Raw genomic sequence first — 25052 nt, 5'->3', positions numbered from 1 at the left:
CCGATTGGTGGTGCAGAAAACATGGCAAAATCAGACTCCACTGATGGTTCAAAATAATAGGGGTTTTTTAATGCAGATCTGAGTCAAGAAATTATCAGAAGAGACCGAGAATTTAATTCAGCCTAAGAAGTATTGTGGCGAAAGGGATATAAATTTGCTTTTCGTTATGCAGCAGTATTGAAAGATTTTTATGGGAATTTTCAATCTCAGTTTTTTGAGAATGACCATGATGCTTTAATATTTGCTAATTCATTGCCAGATGTACGAGGAAATGGGTGATCGTCACCATTGTCACCAAAGGGAAGGGTCAATGGGAATGGAAATGGGAAGATTGGAAAATATGGAAAGAATGGGAAAAAAGTTGAATGGATGCAAAGTCTTCTCGATATTGACGATCCGGAACAATCATTGGGACTGGAATCACTGGGTTGAATGTTTTTGTTTCAGGACTTTGTGAAAGTCTGACTGGGGGGTGGGTGACACTGAGTCCTTTAGTCACCTGCTACTTGTGGACTTTACCACACCCAGATTTTTAGGGGGCTACTACTTTTGAGTATCTTGTTTTGGGATTGATGTTTCTCTTTTTTTTGGAATTTTTAAAATAGGTGGGATTCGAATACAGTGAGACTTAGAAGGGGAGTATTATTTTTTAGTAGGATTCACATTTGTGAGAAGGTTTAACAGTGAAAAATATGAACTGTGTCAGATACTGTGACACTAGGTTCACAGAGCGAGAAGGTTTAACAGTGATGTATGGTATGTTGAGGTAGATAATTTGACACCAGGAGTAAAGTGGGGATCAGGTTTAACGGTGATGTACTGTAGACTGAGGCAGATACTGTGACACCAGATTCACATGAGAATAACGTTTAATGGTGATGTGCGGTATGTTGAGGTAGATAAAGTGATACCAGGTGCACAATGGGGATAATGTTTAATGGTGATGTATGGTAGACTGAGGCAGATACAGTGACACCAGGTTCACAGTGGGGAGGAGGTTTAATGGTGATATACGGGAGACTGAGGCAGAACTGTGCCACCAGGTTCACAGTTGGAGAAGGTTCAACAATGAGGTAGGGTAGACTGAGACAGTTATTGTGACACTGGGTTCACAGAAGTGAGGAAGTTGAAAAGTAATGTCCGATAAACTGTATCAGATACAGTGACACCCATTCACAGATGTGTAAAGGTTTAACGATGATGTATGGTAGACTGATAAGAGATACTGAGACAATGGGTTCACAACATTAACACAGTTTAACAGTCATGTACAATTAACTGTGTGAGATACTGCGACACCAGGTTCAGAGTGGGGAGATGTTTTAACGGTAAAGTACAGTAGATGTTGGCATATACTGTGACGCTGAGTTCAGGGCAGTAAGAAGGCTTAATGGTGATGTGCGTTAAACTGAGGCAGATACTTTAACACCAGGTTCACAGGAGGAAAAGGTTTAATGTTTATGAATGGTAGACTGAGGCAGAAAATGTGAGATGGATTCCACAGTAGTAAGAAGGTTTAACAGTGATTTACTTTAAACTGTGTCAGATACTGTGACATCATGTTCACATTGGGGAGAATGTTTAACAGTGATGTACGGTAAATTGAGATGGATATCGTGACACCGGGTGAACAGTGGGGAAGAGGTTTATCAGTGATGTACGATAGACTGAGATCAATCCCGTGACACCAAGTTCACAGTAGTGAGAAGGTTTAACGGTGATGTACGGTAGACTGAGGCAGATACTGTGACACCAGGTTCACTTTGGGGAGAAGGTTTAACGGTGATATACTGTAAATAGAGATATATACCGTGACACCAGGTTCACAGTGGGGAGAAGGTTTAACGGTGATGAACGGTAGACTAAGGCAGATTCTATTACACCAGGTTCACAGGGGGTGGGGGGGGGGGGGAGAAGGTTTAACGGTGATATACTGTAAATTGGGATATACACCGTGACACCAGGTTCACAGTGGGGAGAAGGTTTAATGGTTATGGACTGTACACTGAGGCAGATTCTATTACACCAGGGTCACAGAGGGGAGAAAGTTTAACATTGATGTACGATTAACAGTGTCAGATACTTTGACATCAGGTTCATATTGGGGTGGCAGGCAAAGTGACACCAGATTCACAGTGGAGAGAGGTTTAATGCTGATGTATGGACGACTGAGATCATTACTGTGACATTGGCTTCACAGCAGTGAGAAGGTTTAACAGTAATGTACAATACACTGTGTCAGGTACTATGACACCAGGTTCACAGTGGGGAGAATGTTTAATGAAATGTATGATAAACTGTGGCAGATTCTGTGACAACAAGTTCACAGTGCGGAGAATGTTTAATGGTGATGTACAGTAGACTGGGACAGATATACTGATGCTGGATTCACTGTAGTCAGAAGGTTTAACAGTGATGTACAATAAACTCTGACCTATACTGTGACATCAGGTTCATATTGGGGAGAAGGTTCAACAGTGATGTACGGTAGAGGGAGGCAGATACTGTGACACCAGGCTCATTGTATTGTTCATTTATCTAATTTATATGCTCCATTTTTTTGTGGCAACTTCCAAACATTCCATAAACTTCTATTCTAATCAGATTTTGTTCATTTAAATAGGTCACCACTAAAATCCCAAATTGTTTGGTCTCTTAAGTACGCTGCACAAAATTAAATTCTTTACCTGGGTTTGGTTCAACGGCATTTCAGTCTGCTTCATTATTTTTTCAGCCCCTCGTTTTGTGCTTTCTGCTTTGCCCAGCCGATTTGCCAAATGGGCATCCAACTCTGTCTTCTCAGCTTGACGCAACGTCTCCTCTGTAAACTTAAGCAAACCAAGAAGACTGAAGTTAAAATTTTCACCTTGGCATTTTCAAACACAAAAATGACGCTGTGAGTTGCAATTTCACATCAAAATCCCACTTACTAAACTTGCAAACAACTGAATCGCATCAAACAGCTGGAAAATTGCAAGAGAGCTGCTTGGTTAAAGCAAAAATTCCACACAGTCACCCCATTAAAGGCCTCCAAGTTAAAAACAGATAGCAACCTGAAAGTTAAGTACAAAGATCTGTATCAGGAATATTAACGGGCTTTTTTAAAAAAATCATTTCCACTATTGAAAGAAAACTCCTCAGGGAACACCAAGCTCTTGTTGAAAAATTCCTGTTGTATTCCTCAAAATGGTTTGAATCTTGATTTCAAGCAGAGTCACTTGGTGAAATTGTTGGTCCAGAACAAACCCTGCCCACACACTCCCTTAAATGCCTGCAAAGTCGTGGCTCAGCTCTGCTCCATGCTAAAGCTATAAAGCTTTTCGGAAGAGATAACGGACTTCAGATGCTTGGACGTTGAGTCACAAAAACATTAATGATTCCCTGAACAACACACCTCTATCTGAAAACCAACAAGAACCTTCCCGAGTGGTAAATATCAACAAGACATAATATCATGTAACCATTGTGTTTGTGTCGTTTGAGAATTGCATTTCCATTCAATGAGAATTAGAGTTTTGGGTGCCATATTTGAGAAAAGATGTGCTGTTGTTGGAGAAGGTCAGAGATGATTTACTGGAATGATATCAGGAATGAAAGGGTTAGTGTATGAGGAACAATTGTCGACTCTTCGACTGTACTAGTTGGAGTACAGAAGGATATGGGGGTCCTCAGAGGCATTTCAAATGCTAGAAGGCCTGGACAGAGTACATATGGCAAAGATGTTTCCCATGGTAGGGGATTCTAGGACAGGAGAGCATAATTTCAGGATAAAAGGGTGTCAATTTAAAACAAATGTGGAAAAATTGATTTTGTCAGTGGGTCATGAAACCCACGTGAGGTCATTGGCTGTATTTAAGGCAGAGATTAACAGGTATTTGATACATCAAGGAATTAAGGGTAATGCGGAGAGAGCTGGGCAGTGGGGCTGAGTGGGTGAATGGTGGAACAGACTTGACGGGCCTACTTCTGCTCCTATATCTTGTGATCTATATCCTGCTGAAGAACTAGACAACCCTCCTCTTGTATTCCATTCTTAGAAAACATTCTGCATCGTGGTTTTATGTCACATGAACCCATTTCAGATTGAATCCCATGTTACAAATAACCCATTGCAAATTCTGCATTGAGAGGACTGCAGCTTCCTCATTTTAAAAATTGTTATGGAGCAGCTCAACTGAGATTTCTTGCTTCTTTTTTTGAAAGGGTTAAAATAGAATCAAATAAAATAGGAAAGGGAAAAGCAGAAGAATTTATGTACAACTGGGAATCAAAATTAATGGTTGGTGATAAAGATACACAATTGTTGAAACATTTGATTAATATATGGAATAAAATAAATGATGTAATTGGTGTAAGTGGATGTACATCACCTAGAATGGCTTGGATTCAAAATCCTCGTATCTTTTTCAAAGGATCATCAATTTCTGAACAGCGGGTTTCGTAAGGGGATAATAAATGTTGAAGATTGTGATGAAAGGGGTCAATTAATGTCATTTGACCAACTGAGAAATAAATATTATATAACTCATAGCAATCTTTTTTTGCTATTTCCAACTTAGAGCATATTTGAAGGATAAGTTAGGACCAACCATGTTGTACTGAAATAGAAATTCCTTATAATAGGAATTGTTAAAAAAAAATTTGATAATGTCCTCTTTATTACAAGTAGGAACCTTTAAATGAGGAGTTCATAAGTTGAGACAAAGGTGGGAAATGGATCTGAATATTGTAATTGATTGGCAAATATGGGCAGATCTATATAAGGATCTCAATGCAAGATATAAATTAGTTCAGTATAATTGTTTTTACATCAGTCATGTAGTAGATGTCAGCAAGGATTTTATTTGAATGCTGCACCTGGAGTCAGGTGACTCAGGCTGTTGGATTTGAAAAGCTCCTCAGGAAGCTGATTTGGCAACAGAGATCACGTGATCCAGGGGAGTTGTATTAATTCACTTCAACTCAGCAGTCTGGAACTATTGACCAGAGTTCCACACTGCAGCAGTGAGGAAGGAATTCACAACTAGTTTTTCTTCTCGAGTTATTTCTTTCAGCAGTGAAATTGAATAGAATAAAATCAGAATTATCAGATCATTGTTTTACGTGTGATGAAGATGTCGCAACTTTCTTGCATTCAACTTATCTTTGTCCTAATGCAAGATGTTTTTGGGGGAGAATTACAATATTAATGGAACAAGTTATAGGAGATGTTTTTCCACAGAATCTGACCTCATTTTTATTAGGAAACATTGAATGAACAAGGCCCAAATTAAATCTATTAATATATCAATTGAAATTTGTTAAATTAATGTTAGCGGTGATGAGGACATGTATTGCACTTACTTGGAAATCAGATATACATATATTTTTAGGGATGCCAAGATGACATGCAAATATTCAAGGTTGTATTCCTTTGGAAAAAATTACAAATAGCTTGAGAAATATATACTCCATGCTTTTGCAAATTTGGCACATGAATATTCAAATATCAGGCTTCAATTTGTAATAATGCCCTTTCCATCCCTCTAGACATGTGAGATTCTCCTCTTAGTTAATTTTTTTTATTTAGATTTTTTAGATTTCCTTGCCACCGTGAACTCTGGGGAAGCGGACAACTAGTGCAGGGCACCAGAAAACAGAAAGACCACATCCCACCAACATCTCAGAAGCAGAGGATTCAATCCACAGGTCAGTGACCAAGGAAGCAGACCAGTGAGGGGTTCTGCAACTGAAAGACCCACATAGGTGGCAGGGTGTTGGTGACTTGAGGAGAGGAACCCACGCAGGCTGCGGGCTTCTGGACATAGCAGTCAAGGAACTCACACCAGGCTGTGAAATGTTAGAGACTGGGTCTAAACTGGCTAAAAGGGTGTCAGGTATCAGACCTGGGATACGAGCGAGTGCTAAATGGTTCCTAATTATGTCAGAGGTTCAAAAGTGGAGCTCACATTGCCAATGACTTGGATGGTCTGTGAGCATTGAAAGAGAATTCACACACACTCAGTGACTTCGCCCAGGGTTTTGGGTGGTTGGGGGGAGGTGGGGGAAAGCACTCAGTCTTTCTCTGACTGCAAGAGGCATTTCAGGCAATTTCTGCCAGAGGGTGCGTCTGTCTGCCTAATAGCAGGAAAAAAGCAATTTTCACTTTTATGACACTTTTTAATTACATGACAGTAAATTGTCTCCTGAAATAGAGAGAGGTTCAAGTTTCAATCTATTACAAACTTCACTCACCAGATTATACCTCTTCCCACTTTTTTTTTGCAAGGACACCATTGATTTTATCACAACTCCTCTGCTGCATCTGTCCTGTGACAGATTATATATTTAACATTTTATATAGAGATGTTTTTGAAAGAGATGGATTGTAGGAGTCGTTAAGGTCACAAACAAACACATACACTTCACAAAACAGCTCTTATTTAAAATGCAAGAGCTTTGCTGAGAGTGAGTCATTCAGGCACCGACAGCCTTTGCAAAGACAAAACAAGGAGACTGTTTTGCTAAAGAATTTCAAAAGCAGGTGTAAATGGATTATTGTTTTTAAAGCAACAGATGAATGGACTCAGAAGTATGGGTCCAGTGCAGTCATCTGGCTGGTACCAGTTTGCTGTTCTAAGGTTTTGCAAGGAGAGAGGAGAGACCAAATAGGCTTTTTCTAAAAAAAATGAGAGAGAGAGAGATGGCAAGATGGCATCTTGTTTTGAAGACAGGTTGTGAGTTCTTAGTTCAGCCTGTTGAAAAACTTTGTTGTCCATACAAGAGGAAATGGCGGGCTAGAAATTATGTTTTACCTGAAATAAGGGAAACAAAAGGTGATCAATGGTGACTTGCAGAAGAGGTTATCATCTGGAATATCCTGATTGGTCAAGTTTCTTTGGCAAGACACCAAAGTGGCTGATCAGAGGGAATCAGTTTATGTGTGTCCAATGTGCATGAAATCCCTCTCTGAAACCAACAAGAACCTTCCTGGAGGGTAAACATTTACTTTTAAGCACCAGAGCTTGGTGAAAATTCATAAATGTTGAATTCTATGCACAGTATAAGAACTGATAGACACTGGTGAACTTGGAGTTGTGTCAAAGAACTTTATACACATTAAATACACCTGCACTTAAAATTAGAAGGCGGTAATGGAAGGCTGTTAATAGTGATAAGTTAAAGTTTGATCCTGTTTTTTTTTTGTTTAAAGAAAATTAAAAACAATGTTTGTTTAAGAATGAATGGTGTTATTGTTCAAAATCTTCCTGAGATCGAAAGTATTCTTGGACTAAATAGACATCTGGGCCAAATGGCTATTTAAGGACAATCTGTACATGATTGTACATCCTAAAGTACAATGACTACTTCTATCCTCTAAAGATTGTTAAAGAGCAAGAATAGACAATACAATCACGTAAAATTCCCATCCATACAGCACAAAACAATCACACCTCCTTATCGGTCAGGAAGTGCCTATACTTCCCAAGGTGGCTGAGGAGGTCAAGGCCAATGGCTCTCATCCTGAGATTTTATAGGAGCGCTGTTGAGTCTCCTGTCTGGCTGCACCATTGGATGATCTAGTTGCTGTAAAGCATCAGACAGCAATGATGCAGAGTAGTGAGGATCACTGGGGCCTCCCTTTTTCTGTAGATGACATTCACTAGGAGTGTTGTTCAAATTAGGCTCAAGGAATAGTGCAAAGACCATTTTGATCTAGTGAACAGCATCCTTCACCACGTCCATCATCAAAATCTGGACTTACAGGCTGGGGAATAGCTTCTTCCCACAGGCTGTGAGATGGATGAAAAGTATCCTCCAAGTGCAATAATCCTCCAAATATTTATATATGTAGCGGCTACTTCAATAGAGCTACTAAAGTAACACACACATACCAGGGTAGTCAACACAAGACTGCTTTATTCATTCTTTACAGGCTTCTTCTATTTACAGCGTGTCCCGGGCTCCATGGGTCAAGGTGCGACATCATTTATGAGTTTGCTGCAGATCCACAGGACCACAGGTTTAAATTAAGCCCTGTGAGTGTCCCGTACCTTCCGGCAGGGGAAATCACAGATCAACGTGCCGTTCCTCGGCACGCAGCACCACGTGCATGCGGTCAATTAAATGGATGAGTTCCCAGCTGTCTGCCTGATGATTTCATGTGCCTGCCAAAGAACCTTGCCCTCTCGGCCCGCTACACAGCTGCTACACCTCCCCCAGAACCGTCGCCAGAAAGTAAAACAGCAGCTGCATGCACCTTAGGTGGACACCCTCATTGTCTGGGCTGGGGGCATTGAATGGGTGAAGCGGGATCCACATGGGCAGCGTTGTGTCTGTCCAAACTAAACAGCTGTGAATATCCCACAATGTCCAAAGTATACTCAAACCCATCCTTCTTCACCACGCAGAAAAAGCCCTCATACGGTCATTGTAACAGCACTCCTGGGTCCTGTCTGCGCACAAAACAAAATCAGCGTCCAGGAGTGGTGGGGCACGTTCTGTTAAGGGGATCCAAGCCAATGGGTAGGAAAGCTTTGCTGATCACGATACCATGTCGAAACTGCTGAAGGATGTTCAGATCAGAGTTGGTGGTAAAATGAATGTCCCATGAAATTTTAAAGACCAGACCATAAACCATCTCTGCGGACAATGCAGATATATCTTGCTTTGAAGCTGTGCGCACTCCCAAAAGAGTGCATGGCAACTCATCAACCTAATTGGGACAAGTGAGTCGGGCCTTAAAAGTAGACTTCAGTTGCCGGTGGGAACGTGACTGAATTAATGTGGGAAAACCAAATCTGGCCATCCAGTTGACGATGAATGCTCTGGCCCTTGTCTCAGTGTCACTGGATGGCAATGGGATGACCTCTGGCCTCGCGTGAAATGTTCTACAACTGTTAGAATGTATCTCATGTTTTGAGATTCTGGCAATGGTCCCAGCAGGTCCACATGCACATGTTCCAACTGCCTGCATACTGTCAGTAAATGTTGAAGAGGTGCCTTAGTGTGGCACTGAATTTTGGCAGTCAGGCAGGAGATAGTCATCCAAACCCATTGCATGACGCCTTTTCTCAGTCCATGCTATACATATTTATTTGACATGAGCATGACAGATGTTCTGATGGACAGATGAGATAAGCTGTGTATCTGGTCAATAAGGTGTTTCCTCCAAGATGCAGGAAACATTGGTCTAATGTAGCCCAAAAACATGTCACAAAGTAAGGTTGGTCACCCAGTTGTGCTGCCCCCTGCGGTATGTCCAGGTTAGTAATGGCCATACTGTATGCCTGAACATCGGGGTCCATTGCCTGGACACTGGCTAATTCAGGAATATCAATGTCACACTGAGTATGATATACAGTCGGTCTGGACAGAATATTCATGACGAGATTGTTTTTACCAGATGTTATCCAAGTAGATCTAAGGGAACTCTAAATCTCTGCCCAAAGTGTCTATAACCCGCTGGCAGGTTTGAACAGCATTCTGCAACTCAAGAGGCATCCTAAGACATTCAAAAAGCCCAGAAGGGGTAATAATCACCATTTTAGGAATATCTTCCTTATGGATGGAATCTGATGGTATCTCATGACAAGATCAACCATGGAGAAAGCACAGAAATTGTGCAGATGGGAGGCAAAATCTTGCATATGAGGGACGTTAAGACAGTGGGTCTTATCTTGAGATATGGTCTGCTGGCCTTCATAAATCATAGCATAGACTAGAGTATAGCTGGAAAGTGATGCTGCAACTATTTAAGGCATTGGTGAGGCCAGGTTTGGAGAATTGTTTTCCGTTCCGGTCTCCATATATAGGAATGAAATAGATAAGGTGGAGAGAGTGCAGAAAAGATTTACAAAAATGTTATGTGGCTTACAACATCTCGAGTATAGAGAAAGATTAAGGAGACAGCGACTTTATTCATTGGAACGTAGACGGATGAATGGGGTTATGATAGAGGTATTCAAAATTATGAAAGGAATAGATAGACTGCACGTGAGTAGACTCTTTCCCCTGAGGGCAGGAGAGGTTGGAACAAGAGGGCATGAGTTCAAGGTAAGGGGCAAATTTTAGGAGGAATGTGAGAGGATGCTTCTTCACTCAGAGAATGGTGGCAGAATGGAATGATCTTCCAGAAGAGATAATTGCGGCAGGGTCCTTTCTGTCATTTAAGAGAAGGTTGGATGTGTACATGGATATGAGGGGGTTGGAGGGATATGGCCAGAGTATTGGAGGGGAAAACTAGTGGAGTTGTTCATGTGAACTGGCACAGACTCAAAGGGCCGATATGGCCTGTTTCCATGCTGTAAACTGTCATATGGTTATATGTGCTGGGCTCCACGGGACAAGGTGGGACATCATTAAGAGTTTGCTGCCAGCGGGTTTGAATGAAGCCCCGTGAGTATCCCGCGCTTTCCGGCAGGAGACTCCAAAAATCGAAAAGATGAATTAACTATTTCCATGAGCCCTCCCCTTTTACGTCTATTTTTCTAAAAGCACTCAGTAATACACCAAGGCAGTAAAATAAAAACTTGATGCTGAGAATACTCAGCAGATCATCTACTGGAAAAAATAATCGGAGATAAAATCTTCAGGTCGATAATCTTTCACTGGGATTCAGAAAGATGATCAAATAAACCTGATTCTCTTTGCTGAGAAAAAGAAGAGGGGAAATAACAAATTGAATACGTGGGATGAAAAGCCCGAGCAGCAGAAATGGCAGTGGTGCTGGATGAGTGGAGTCCACTCTTTGATCAACACATCTGTCTGCATGGAGGGGGAAAGGATAAACAAGACAAACGCAATGCCGTCACTGTGAGGTTCAATACGACAGCTGCAGAGAATCTGAAATGAAGGAATGGTAAAAATACTTGTTTTTGGATCAATGTGACAAAATTTGACCTGAGAAAAGAAAACAAAATTGTTTTGCTCTGCCAGAACTCTCTAGATCAAGGGGCACAATAAAATAGTCCAGAAGTCAACATTATGAAATTGAACAGAGAAGTTATACAAATCTCCAACAAGAGATAAAACATAGTTACATAATTCCATGAAAGTGGTGTCACAGGACGACAGGGTTCTAAAGACAGCTTTTGTCATCTTGGCCTTCATTAATTAACATATTGAAAATAAGAGTTGGGAAGTTATGGTGAGGTTGGATAAGATGTTGGTGAGGCCACATTTGGAGTATTGTGTGCAGTTCTGGTCACCTAGCTACAGGAAGGGTTATTAGTAAGATTGAAAGAGTGCAGAGAAGATTTACTAAGACGCTGCCAGATCTTCAGGAGTTGATCTACAGGGAAAGGTTGAACAGGTTGGGACTTTATTCCTTGGAGTGTCGAAAAATGAGTAAGAGATTTCTTCAAGTGGCACATGAATGGGAAAAAAGGCTGAGAAAGACTGCAGTGGACCCAATTGTGAAGGAAATATTTTGCTTTAGAAAAACTGTCAGTGGCCCATTTCCTCTGGAGTTATGAAACCACGCACAGAACAAGTCAATGACGTAAATAGAAAATTAAAACATTGGTTTTCAAACTTTTTCTTTCCAATCACATACCACATTAAGTAATCCCTTACTAACAGAGCACTTCTGGCACAGGGATTAAGTGGAATATGATCCGGGGGGTGGGGGAGGGTGTGAAGGAGGAGTTTCTTGATGAAAATGTTTCTCCATCTCCGTTTTAAGCAGACATCCTTTTATTCTGAGGTTGTGCCCACTGGTCCTAAACTGTCCCACGACTGGCAAAATCCTCTCTATCCAGCCCTTTCACTATTCATCAGATTTCAATAAGGTCCTGCCTCATCCTTCTAAACTCAGGCGAGTCCAGACCCAGAACCATCAAATGCTCCTCCAACATTATTCCTCTCATCCCCAGGATCATTTTTGTTAATCACCTCTGGGCCATCACATCCTCTCTTAGAAATGGGTCCTAAAATTGCTCACAACACTTATTAGATCAGGACAACAAGAAGGTGGTCACGGGAGGGAAGACAGCTGCAGGGCTGCCTAGAGTCCACGGATTTGATGGTGTTCAAGGAGTCAGCTGAGGGGAGGGGGGATTGTCGTGGAAGAATGGCATCGGAAAATGACGTGAGAAGACACCTCTCCCTGACTAAACTGTTCAATACTCGAACTGTAGTGACTTTTTTGATTTTTATCAATGTTTTGAACAGTAATTTACTACAGTAGGATTCTGGAAATGAAGAAAGGAAAAAAGCAGTGTTGGGCACTGCCAGTTGCCCCAATAATCACAGAGACAAAGAATGAGGGGAACGATAGGCTTTATTAATCACAAGACTGCAGGCCCGGGTCCAAGTGAGGGAAGTGAAGGGATGGAAGAGGTGGCTCGACCTTTATGGCCGGGTCATAGTGGAGGAGTTTAGGGAGGAGTCGAGGAGAGGATGACATCAGGAGGGTGGGCCATCCCATGCCTGTACTGATAAGTACATACAATACCATTTCATTACCAGCAACTTAGAAAAAACCTAGGTTTTCAACCTGTAAAAAGTGCAGAAGAAGCAAGGCCGACCTTCCAGAAGGAACCTCGGGAGCAGTTAGAGATAGATCCGAATCCTCAATGTGGAACTCGGGAGAAGCTGGAAGAAACATCCACATCCTCTGCGCATCCAGTGACGCAAGATGTCCTCAAGTTGTTTGGCCTGGCGGCGGGTCAGGAGGAGTGCGAGGTCTGCCGGAAGATATTGAAGGTTCAGATCCTGTAAAATTATTTTTGGAAATGGATTCCAGAGATGTTGGGAGTCGAGTCTTTTGAGATCGGGCTCATAGGGCGTGAAGGAGAAAACCTTTTCTGGGTCAAATGTCAAGAGCGGTTCTTTTAAGATGTTTGTGATATCAGGATAGAGAAATTATATTGTGGCTTGCGGATCAGAAAGTCGCCTTGATCAAAGCCCTACGATGTATCAAGGCAATAGGGTTTTATTTTAAGATGATTTAAGTCAGGAGATTATTAAGTGATGGAAAGAGTTTAATCTGGTCAAAGCAGTGCTGTGGAAGAAAGGGTATAAGTTTACTTTTTGGTATCCGATTATATTTAAGGTGATTTATGGGCGAGATCAGTCTCAATGTTTTGAGAGTCCTTATGGTGCATTATCTTTTGCAAATTCCTTCCCAGATTTGAAGGAATTGATGGGGAAAATGCCCGAGGATAAGATTGGGAAGGGAATGGGAATCGGTGAATGATGTTGAAGATGAAGCTCAAGCTCAATGTGGGTGTTATCACTGGGATGACTGATGGGTTTTAATGGTCGGTTGGGGGGTGGTGGTTGACTCTACTACTTCTAAAGTCATCTGCCACTTGTGGTATTGACTGCACCTGGTTCACAGAGGAGGGGTCCAACTCTTGGGCTCTTAGGTTTTTACATTTTTTTACAGTGGTTTCTTATTGTTTGAAAGGGGGGTTTGGGTTTTTTAAAAATTTATATCTAATTGTAATTGCTGTGTGAAGTGTCAATCTCAGGAGGAAATTAAGTTATGGCTCATTTAAATTATGTGACCTTTAATGTTAAATGACTTAATAATCTGATGAAAAGGAAGGTAATATTGGCATATATAAAGAAAATGAAGGTTGATCTTGCTTTTTTGCAAGAAACTCATTTGTCTGAGAAAGAACATATGAAATTGATGAGAGATTGGGTCGGACATGATTTTGCATCTCCATTTAATTCGAAAGCTCGAGGTGAGTTGCTACTTTGGTTCATAAGAAGATTCCGTTACAGTTGGAATCATTCTCTGCCACATTGGGTCAAGAGCTGTTGGTGAAATGTAAATTTGTTGCTGAAGCATGGACTTTGATGAATGTTTATCCACCCAATGAAAATGATGAAGACGCTATTTCTGAAACTTTTTGGAATCTGGGTCAAGCTAATGAAAATATTTTGGTTGGTGGGGATTTTAATTGTGTGTTGGATAAATTTCCAAAACTGTACAAAGAACCAAAATAGCTAAATGGATGTTAGACTCAATGAAAGATTTGAATTTGGTAGAAATATGGAGGAAATTAAATCTGACAGAATAACTTTTCTCTTTATTCACCCAGACATTATCCTTTTTTGAGAATTGACTTTTGCTTAATGTTAGTACAATTACAGGGTAGATTTATACATGCAGAGAATAAGAGTAGGATTTTGTCTGATCATTCCTCATTGTTAAGTAGAAGTACACAATCCTTTATCTGGACATCTAAAATCCGGAAAGTTCCAAACACCAGCAAGTAGGGAGAGAGACGGCAGTGCGAGGCAGGAGGGAGAGGGGTGGGGGGAAAATGGCAGCATGACTGGAAGTGATTGGGGGTGGATACAGCAACACAATTTGGGTGGGCTTAAATCTGGGTTTCTGAAATCTAGAAAAATCTGAAATTCTGAACACAGTGACCCCCCCCCCCCCTAAGGGTTCTGGATAAAGGATTGTGCACCTGCACATGTTCTGGTTTGCATAATGTACACACCCCTTATCGGTGAATGTTTAATGGGATGTTATTGAAGCAACCAAAATTTCTAAGTTATATCAAAGACCATATTCAGTCTTATTTGCAAATTAATACAGATTCAGTACAAAGTAAATTTGTTTTGTGGGATGTTTTAAAAGGTTATTTAAGAGGTCTGATAATCAATTATACTGCAAGAATTAAGACACAGCATTTGGCAGAGAGGCAAAATTTGGAGAAGGAAATAACAATTTGAGAGAAGGAATTCCAACGAAATTCGACTGTGGATAAAAAGACTTTTCTGATTCAGTTGAAACTGTTATAATATAATGCAAACATATAAATATGAAAAATTAATACAATGATCCAAATAGCGTTATTATGAGTTAGGAGAAAGAGAACATAAGGTTTTCGCTCAGCAATTAAAGACTGAACAGGCATCAAGGACAATAAATGTGATAAGAAATAAATCAGGAGTTACTTTTAAACCTCAGGAAATGAATGATGAGTTTCACTCATTTTACCAGAATTTATATCCTTTTGAAGTAAGTCAGGATGAGGAACGTGTTGAGTCTTTTTTAGGTAGTTTGAACGTATCAGTTTTGGACGATAAAGATAGGACAGAATTGGAAGTTCCTTTCAGTGATTTAGAAATTGAAGAAGCGATATTGAATATCACCTGGAGAAGATGGGTTTACAGGAGAGTTTTATAAAGAATTTTATGAAGTCTTGTCTCCTGTTTTGGTGGATGTTCTTAAATAAGCTACAGAAGAGCAAAAGCATTTCCAGAATCCTTTTGTAGACCTAGACTTAGTTATTGCAAAAAAGAAAGAGCCCCATTGAAAGTTGCCTCATATCGACCAATATCTTTATTAAATGTAGTTTATAAGTTAGTTGCCGGTCCGGGCGAAGGGTAGACGGCGGCGGCCACGATACGGGCAGGAGCAAGGGGGAGACGGCGGCCCCGGCCTCGGTCGAGTGAGGCAGGCGGAGGCCCCGGTCCGGACAGGGAGTGGGAGGCGGCGGCCCCAGTCCAGGCACAGGGAGAGCAGCAGCGGCCCCGGCCCCGGTCCGTCGAAGGGTAGACGGCGGCGGCCCCGATACGGGCAGGAGCAAGGGGGAGACGGCGGCCCCGGCCTTGGTCGAGTGAGGCAGGCGGAGGCCCCGGTCCGGGCAGGGAGTGGGAGGCGGCGGCCCCAGTCCAGGCACAGGGTGAACTGCGGCGGCCTCGGCCCCGGTCCGGGCAGTATGGACCGACCTAGGAGGGGAGGCAGACCCCTCCAGCCCGGGTAAGAAACCTGCATAGGAGAAGGCCACTCCGATATAAAACCTACGACCCAAGGACCTCGCTGCCACGTCCCAGCTTGCTTGGCCACGGCACACGAACCATGGGTGTAAAGGGTGGGGCCAGTACTGCGCGCACTGCACTCCACCTAAAAGCTCCTTTGCGCAGGCCCGAGGACAGGTCCACGTCCTCCCCCTCAACGTCCTCCCCCTCCACGTCCTCCCCCTCAAAAGATGCTCACAAACTCAATCTAGCATGCTGGAACATCAGAACCATGCTAGACAAGACTGACAGCCACCGACCTGAACGTCGGTCTGCCCTCATTGCACATGAACTCCTCAGACTTGACATCGACATAGCCGCTCTCAGTGAAGTCCGCCTGGCAGATGTAGGCAGCCTCCAAGAACGCGGCGCGGGCTACACACTCTACTGGTCTGGCAAGCCTTCGGATGAACGACGCCTATCTGGTGTAGGCTTCATGGTCAAGAGCTTCATTGCCTCCAAACTCGAAAACCTTCCGACAGGCCTCTCGGACCAAATCATGTCCATGCGACTCCCACTTCAAAACAAGCGTCACATCACCCTCATCAGTGTCTATGCTCCAACCCTCTAGGCGGAACCAGCAGAAAAGAACAAGTTCTCCACCGACCTGCGCAACCTCATCCAACGTACCCCTACAGCCGACAAGGTTGTCATCCTGGGCGACTTCAACGCTCGTGTCGGCAAAGACTCAGAAACCTGGCCAGGAATCCTGGGCAAGCATGGCGTCGGCAAGTGCAACGACAATGGGCGCCTCCTGTTGGAGCTCTGCGCAGAACAGCGGCTTGTCATTACAAACACCCTTTTTCAGCAGAGGGACAGCCTTAAGACCACCTGGATGCATCCCCGATCCAAACACTGGCACCTCCTGGACTACATCCTGGTGCGAGAAAGTGACAAACGAGATGTGCTCCACACCAGGGTCATGCCTAGCGCGGAATGCCACACTGACCACCGGCTGGTTCGCTGCAAGCTCAACCTTCACTTCAAGCCAAAGCCCAGGAACAATAAAGCCCCCAGAAAGAGGTTCAATGTTGGAAACCTGCAGTCAGACGAAGCGAGAGGAAACTTCCAGGCAAACCTCAAAGCAAAGCTCGACGTTGCAACCCGCCTCACGGACCCGTCCCCTGAAACCCTCTGGGACCAGTTGAAGACTACCATACTGCAATCCACTGAAGAGGTACTGGGCTTCTCCTCCAGGAAAAACAAGGACTGGTTTGACGAAAACAGCCAGGAAATCCAGGAGCTGCTGGCAAAGAAGCGAGCTGCCCACCAGGCTCACCTTACAAAGCCGTCCTGTCCAGAGAAAAAAACAAGCCTTCCGTCGCGCATGCAGCCATCTTCAGCGCAAACTCCGGGAGATCCAAAATGAGTGGTGGACTAGCCTCGCCAAACGAACACAGCTCAGCGCGGACATTGGCGACTTCAGGGGTTTCTACGAGGCTCTAAAGGCTGTGTACGGCCCCTCACCCCAAGTCCAAAGCCCGCTGCGCAGCTCAGACGGCAAAGTCCTCCTCAGCGACAAGATCTCCATCCTCAACCGATGGTCAGAACACTTCCAATCTCTTTTCAGTACCAACCGCTCAGTCCAAGATTCCGCCCTGCTCCAGCTCCCTCAACAGCCCCTAAGGCTAGAGCTGGATGAGGTTCCCACCCTGGATGAGACATATAAGGCAATCGAACAACTGAAAAGTGGCAAAGCAGCAGGTATGGATGGAATCCCCCCAGAAGTCTGGAAGGCTGGCGGCAAAACTCTGCATGCCAAACTGCATGAGTTTTTCAAGCTTTGTTGGGACCAAGGTAAACTGCCTCAGGATCTTCGTGATGCCACCATCATCACCCTGTACAAAAACAAAGGCGAGAAATCAGACTGCTCAAACTACAGGGGAATCACGTTGCTCTCCATTGCAGGCAAAATCTTCGCTAGGATTCTACTAAATAGAATAATACCTAGTGTCGCCGAGAATATTCTCCCAGAATCACAGTGCGGCTTTCGCGCAAACAGAGGAACCACTGACATGGTCTTTGCCCTCAGACAGCTCCAAGAAAAGTGCAGAGAACAAAACAAAGGACTCTACATCACCTTTGTTGACCTCACCAAAGCCTTCGACACCGTGAGCAGGAAAGGGCTTTGGCAAATACTAGAGCGCATCGGATGTCCCCCAAAGTTCCTCAACATGATTATCCAACTGCACGAAAACCAACAAGGTCGGGTCAGATACAGCAATGAGCTCTCTGAACCCTTCTCCATTAACAATGGCGTGAAGCAAGGCTGTGTTCTCGCACCAACCCTCTTTTCAATCTTCTTCAGCATGATGCTGAACCAAGCCATGAAAGACCCCAACAATGAAGACGCTGTTTACATCCGGTACCGCACGGATGGCAGTCTCTTCAATCTGAGGCGCCTGCAAGCTCACACCAAGACACAAGAGAAACTTGTCCGTGAACTACTCTTTGCAGATGATGCCGCTTTAGTTGCCCATTCAGAGCCAGCTCTTCAGCGCTTGACGTCCTGCTTTGCGGAAACTGCCAAAATGTTTGGCCTGGAAGTCAGCCTGAAGAAAACTGAGGTCCTCCATCAGCCAGCTCCCCACCATGACTACCAGCCCCCCCACATCTCCATCGGGCACACAAAACTCAAAACGGTCAACCAGTTTACCTATCTCGGCTGCACCATTTCATCAGATGCAAGGATCGACAATGAGATAGACAACAGACTCGCCAAGGCAAATAGCGCCTTTGGAAGACTACACAAAAGAGTCTGGAAAAACAACCAACTGAAAAACCTCACAAAGATAAGCGTATACAGAGCCGTTGTCATACCCACACTCCTGTTCGGCTCCGAATCATGGGTCCTCTACCGGCACCACCTACGGCTCCTAGAACGCTTCCACCAGCGTTGTCTCCGCTCCATCCTCAACATCCATTGGAGCGCTCACACCCCTAACGTCGAGGTACTCGAGATGGCAGAGGTCGACAGCATCGAGTCCACGCTGCTGAAGATCCAGCTGCGCTGGATGGGTCACGTCTCCAGAATGGAGGACCATCGCCTTCCCAAGATCGTATTATATGGCGAGCTCTCCACTGGCCACCGTGACAGAGGTGCACCAAAGAAAAGGTACAAGGACTGCCTAAAGAAATCTCTTGGTGCCTGCCACATTGACCACCGCCAGTGGGCTGATAACGCCTCAAACCGTGCATCTTGGCGCCTCACAGTTTGGCGGGCAGCAGCCTCCTTTGAAGAAGACCGCAGAGCCCACCTCACTGACAAAAGGCAAAGGAGGAAAAACCCAACACCCAACCCCAACCAACCAATTTTCCCTTGCAACCGCTGCAATCGTGTCTGCCTGTCCCGCATCGGACTGGTCAGCCACAAACGAGCCTGCAGCTGACGTGGACTTTTTACCCCCTCCATAAATCTTCGTCCGCGAAGCCAAGCCAAAGAAAGAAAAAGAAAAAAAAAGAAAACTAAGGTATTGGCCAATAGACTTACGAAGTATTTAACACGTTTAATCGAGCCTTTGATCGAGTTGAAAGGTACTTTTTATTTAAAATACTTGAAAGATTTAAGTTTGGAACTTTTTTACCTGGTTGTTTTAAAGCCTTGTATAAAAGGCCTTTGGTGAGTATGGTGACAAATGGACAAATTTCAGATACGTTTAATTTAACACACTCCACAAGGCAAGGTTGTCCTTTGTCACCATTGGTGATAGAACCGCTAGCCCAAGCTATAAGACAAAATGATAAAATTAGTGGGATTAAAATAAATGAAGAGGAACGTAAGATTAATTTGTTTGCAGATGACGTACTAATATATTTAACAAATCCTCAGTAATCATTATGACATCGACAAACCTGTTTGGTTCAATATGGAAAAATGTCTGGTTATAAGGTTAATCGGGATAAGAAGAACATATTACCAATTACACAGGAAGATTATCCTGCTTGTAAACAGATTACACAGCTTAGATGGACTAAGAAAATTAAATATTTAAAGGTAATGGTTGATGTGGATTATGTGTAAGTTTAACTATGTTTCTCTATTGATAAAATTCAAGCTGATTTAATTAAATGGAAAGATCTTCCTTTGACATGAATGGCACATGTGAATTGTATTAAAAATGAATATTTTTCCTTGAATTCAATATACTTTTCAATCAATTCCATGTTTGTGTCCAAACATATTTTTTAAAGAGTTATGTAGCAATCAGAATATTTTTATAGAAAGGTTCATTGGCTAGAGTATTGTTGCAAAATTTAACATGGCAATATGCATTAGGGATGACAATGGCCTCATTTTCAGAATTATTCATTAAATTATTAGTTTATTATCAGTTAAAATTTATTAATAGGATGTTCGATGTTAATCAACCTCCACACTGGGTTAAAGTGTTATTAGCACAGATTTCTCATTCTATTATACATCAATGTATATTTAGATGGACTCCTCGTCTTTTGCATTATTATAATGTGGCAGTATGATGACATTTATGTGATACTTGGTATAAAAGAAATCTGTCAATAGCAACTGGAGATAAGGTTTCATTACAAATTCCATTACATCAGGATAAATACATATCCTTCTCGATGGGTAATCTCAGTATTTAAAGATTTGCCAGATGAAAGGTGTTCAAGTGTTAGCAGATTGTTTTGAAGATGGGATATTTTTTCTTATGTTAGGCTTCAGGAAAATATTGAGGTACCGTTAAATTCTTTACTTGCATATTTTCAAGTACATGCTCCAGTAGTGAAGAGTTTTGGGCGGGAATCGAACATGCCTAAGTTAACTAAATTTAAAATTTAATTGTAAATGAGGCAGAAATTGATTTATTTCAGAAATGTATTCTTTTTTGCAAGAGAAAATGGGTAATCTAGATTGAGATAAATCAAAGCTTAAATGGGAGAAAGATTTATCCTTAGAATTATCCCAAGAAGGATGGACTACTATGTGTGAAGAGAGTGTGACTAAATTTGGTGAACTACAATTTTCAACATCAGTTGAATTAAACACCAGAAAAGTTAAAAACATATGGATTTAGTCATTCAGATTTATGTTTTAATTGTGGGACTCAAATTGGTACTTTTTTTTTCCAATTCTGTCTGGTTGTGTGATAAATAAGTCTTTTTGGATAAAAATTAAAGAGTTTAAGGCGGATTTATTAGAGACTACTTTAATGTTAGATCCACTGCTTTTTTTTTAAATGGGGTATATTACAACTTTAACAATGGGTTTAAGAATGGATAAATCTCAAATTGAGATTATTCGGTTCGCATTAGCATTGGTTGGGGAATGTATTGTTATTTCGTGGAAAAATGATGTGGATTTAAATATGAATCGTTGGCAAAATGAAAACTTGTATTTGTTTGGAAGAGATAACATAATTTACGTGATAATTATTTTTTTTATGTGAAGATGTGGTCTAAAATTTACAGTCTTTTGCCTCTTCTTTCTTAAAGAGTGGAGTAACATTTACAATTTTCCAGTCCAGCCTGGGCAGACAAGGATAGATAGACTTTAAACATGAACATGGTGAGGAATTAGCAAAGCTATTCATTCAAATATACTGCTTACAACTAGGTAATTCAAAATCATCCAAGTTATAGGGTTTCACATGAGAGACGAGGCCAATAGCCGCAGAGATCAAGACAAAGCAGAATCATGAACACCATTACTACCAAGATTTACATTGGTGACATATCAGAGTCAATGCAATACTTTAAGATTAGATACAACACAGTAACAGACCCTTTAGGCCCACAAGCCTGTGCTTCCCAGTTGACCTTCAACACCCCCATACTTTTTGAACAGTGGGAAAAATTTGGAGGCCCCTCCCCCACCCTGGGGAAAACCTAAGCACACACAGGGAGAACATAGAAACTCCTCATAGAGAGAACATAGAAACTCCTCATAGAGAGAGCAGGATTTGAACCCCATCCCTATCACTGGCAGCGCAACAGAGTTGCGATTGTGCCATCCACTGTCGAACCATGTTGGACAGGAAGAAACTCAAATCAAGAAAGTCAATAAATGGAGAGCATCAATATTTCGTGAATTGGTATGGATTAGTTCAGATTTTGAGAAAAGATGGATGGACAATACTTTGCAACAACATAATGACAGTCAGTACAAAAGAAGCCAGAGCGAGCTTACATGGGAGCCAGGAAGGGAAAGTAGCCACTTCATTGAAATGGAAGCAAGAGAATGGTCTTAGGAGCAAGAACCCATGTAAGAGAAGTTCTGGTTCACGAGCAAGTCACAAAAACCCAATGATGCCTTCCAAAGTGCATTCCGATTTGGGAATACGAGGCATTTATCTTGACTTATTTCCCCAGTTTGGGCATTTTAGATCATTAATATTCCCCAGTATTCTTAAAAATCTGATGATGAGGTGTTACATGTGTTGCTATGAGGTGTAACAATGCAGCTCGCAGTATTTGCACAGCAGATATAATAAGGGATCCACCCTTCCCCCTCTCCTTCATAGTGTCTATTTAAGACAAACATAATCTGCAAAGAAATGATGATGAGATCACGAGATGTAGCAGTAGAACTTCATTCATCTTTTGATTTGATCGTCTAAACAAGTTTTAAAAAAATTACAGAGCAGTGAGGGTCTGGGATGCATTGCTGGGGTGGAGGTGCGAGCTGGTACAATAAGGACATTCAAAACACTCTAAGATACATGGATGGAAAAATAAAAGAGGGTAATGAGTGTGAGGTAGGGAAGAGTTAGATTTGTAATGGCACTGATATACCATCGTTTACAAACAATTAAAGAATACCCTCACTCGTTTCTTCCAGAAGACAATGGAGTCGACCTTCTTTATCCTCCTCAGACACAACATTGCATTCTTCAACTCCCGAAAGACCACCCAGCCAAACCCCTTTGACCTTCTCATTGGCTCATTGCCACATTGTAATCCTGACCCTCTCTCTCTACTCCTCCTGCATCGGAGATCCATCACCCATACACTGATGTTTAACACACTCGGACACATGGGCTATTCCTCCAGTGTGATGCTTCAAATACATCATCAGCGGCAAATGGCACCGTTCCCAAAGCAGGCAGATGCATCACCGTGACAGCCCCCTTCCCCCCCCCCCCACCTCCAGCCTCCGAGCCATGCAAGGAGGCGACTGAATGGAACTGTCCCCAGTGTAATGGTCTGGAGGGTTGACAGTTCACCTGATCTCGTATGATACTGGAAGACAGGCGATGCAGGGGTACGACTGGTCCTTTTGCTCTGGCCCTGATGCAGAATGTGGACATTCGAAATACACTGGCTTCAACCTGTTGTTGGAAACAGTGTTACCTTTTCCATTCCTGTCAATAACAAAACACTATGAATGGTGTCATAAGACCTGCAAAGAACCATCGTAAATGAGCTAAAGTGGTTTACGAACAACATCATGTCAAAGAAACACACGAGTACAGTGTTGACAATCATTTGGCACATCCACTGCAGAAGATGCTGCCACATAGGAGAACATCAGAGTTATCTCATTTTCTCAAAGAAAATCAAGAAAACGGACCTGTTCATGGAGCACTGTGTTTGGACTCAGATTCACAAACTCACCTGGCAAGGTCAGGATACAGTCATAGACTAGCTCTACCACTAAACATCTATGATCTGCCCTCAGAGCTGTAGTCACGCAAAGGAGAACCATGGGCAAACGTTCGCTTCATGTAGATGATTTGCCACCTGCTGTCAATGGTGCTTTCGATCGTCAATGAAAATGCTCAAAGAAGCTGTTGGCCTGAAATGCTTAGCCATAATTCAGGTAGTGACGAGAGGATCAGTGAGAGCTCAGACCAATGCTGACTCGAACTGAGACCCTCGATCTGTTGTAATTGTGCCCAGAACACCAAAAGATGGAATCCAATGATCCACAAAAGCCCAAGCAATTGTCTCTGCAGAGATGCCGATGATAGGAATTTCGTCCTTCCACCTGGTAGTCCTGTCCTCACCCGTGAGCAGAGAAGTACATTGCCGAGATGGCGGAAGTGGACCTTCCAAGCCACAAGGTGCATGTGCTGGAAATGGGAATCCAAAACAACAAAATCCCCCAGCTTGAATTTCATGTGCCTGGAGACTTTAGGGCGTTGACTTAGCAAGCAAGTCCTTGCCCATAATCCAACATTCTGTTTAACACGAAGCCAGGTAAGATGTTCCTTCACCAGTTTGATTGATGCTCTTCTACCAGGAAGAGATAGATTGTGAAGAGAAAATCTCCTGCCTCATAGCCACCCACACAAACAGCCTCGTCCTTTCTGTTGGGGGAAAAAAAATCACAAACCAACTTTTCACCTGATTCATCCAGCATCACATCTTGAAAATGGAGACCAGAGTTGATCTGGTTTCACCGGATGAAATCGGCATCAGTGTGCCGTGCATGAGCCATGGCACTGAAATCGATGGCAGTAGTTTTATGTAATGTCGAGCCTGAATAGGGCACCAGCCACAGCATTCACTTTTCCTCAGATGTGCTGTGTGTCCGATGAAAATTGTAGGATGAAGTCCAAGTGCCGAATCTCTCTGGGCAAATAGAGATGTGTGCTTCTACTTGCAGTATGCAGAAGAGGCTGGTGGTCTGTACAAATGGTCAAAGAATGACCTTCCAATAAAAAACTGAAATATCGAATTAGAAAATGGGATTCATGAGAGAATTACAAAGAAATTTATTTCAAAATTGTATCTACTATATCAAGAGGAATCTCCAAATCCAAACTTGAATAAATCAAAAGAAGGATGGGAATTGGATTTGGGAACTGAAATTGACCCTTTTTGCTGGTCTGACGTTTGTTGGGACAATAATTATTGTTTTTGATAGATTAGTTAATTATAACTTTATTCATCAATTATATTTAAAGCTACAACAATTAATTTATTCCTAATTTTTCAAATTCATATTTTAGATGTGGCACATAAACTGGTACATTTATACATTGTATCTGGAGATATCTCAAGGTGACATCATTTTGGAAAAATGTGGGCAGGTTTTTGGAACAAATTATCATAATGTTTACCATTAACATCTGAGCTTTTACTTTTGGGAAATGTATATGATTTGGAAGCCTAATTCAATTTCTCAAAGAACAATTAATTATTTTTATGTCGCATTGGCAGTTACCAGGATATGTATAACAATTCCATGGAAATCTGAATCCCATCTTAAAATTGATTGTGGGGAAATGCAAAATTGTATTCCCTTAGCAAAGGTGACTTATAATATTCGAACTGGGTATGATACATACTTCAAAATATGGAAACCATATTTAGATATGGGTTTGGATATCTAATGT

General features: G+C 42.3%; 1 protein-coding gene and 1 long non-coding RNA gene across 2 annotated transcripts in view; one reads left to right on the top strand and one right to left on the bottom strand.

Annotated features, from left to right (window-relative positions):
- LOC138745276 (uncharacterized) overlaps positions 1-25052 on the top strand; it is a 342228-nt gene that overhangs the window by 251126 nt on the left and 66050 nt on the right. The window lies entirely within an intron of this gene.
- Positions 1-25052, bottom strand: part of LOC138745271 (endophilin-B1-like) — a 37648-nt gene that overhangs the window by 5847 nt on the left and 6749 nt on the right. The window contains exon 2 of the mRNA XM_069902318.1: positions 2688-2828. Within this exon, the coding sequence (XP_069758419.1) occupies positions 2688-2828 (141 nt within the window). The remainder of the gene's footprint in view (positions 1-2687; positions 2829-25052) is intronic.

Source organism: Narcine bancroftii, chromosome 11 (assembly GCF_036971445.1).
Source record: "Narcine bancroftii isolate sNarBan1 chromosome 11, sNarBan1.hap1, whole genome shotgun sequence".
Classification (NCBI taxonomy): domain Eukaryota; kingdom Metazoa; phylum Chordata; class Chondrichthyes; order Torpediniformes; family Narcinidae; genus Narcine; species Narcine bancroftii.
Note: the sequence above shows the minus strand (reverse complement) of the source record. Positions and strands in the feature narration are given on the sequence as shown.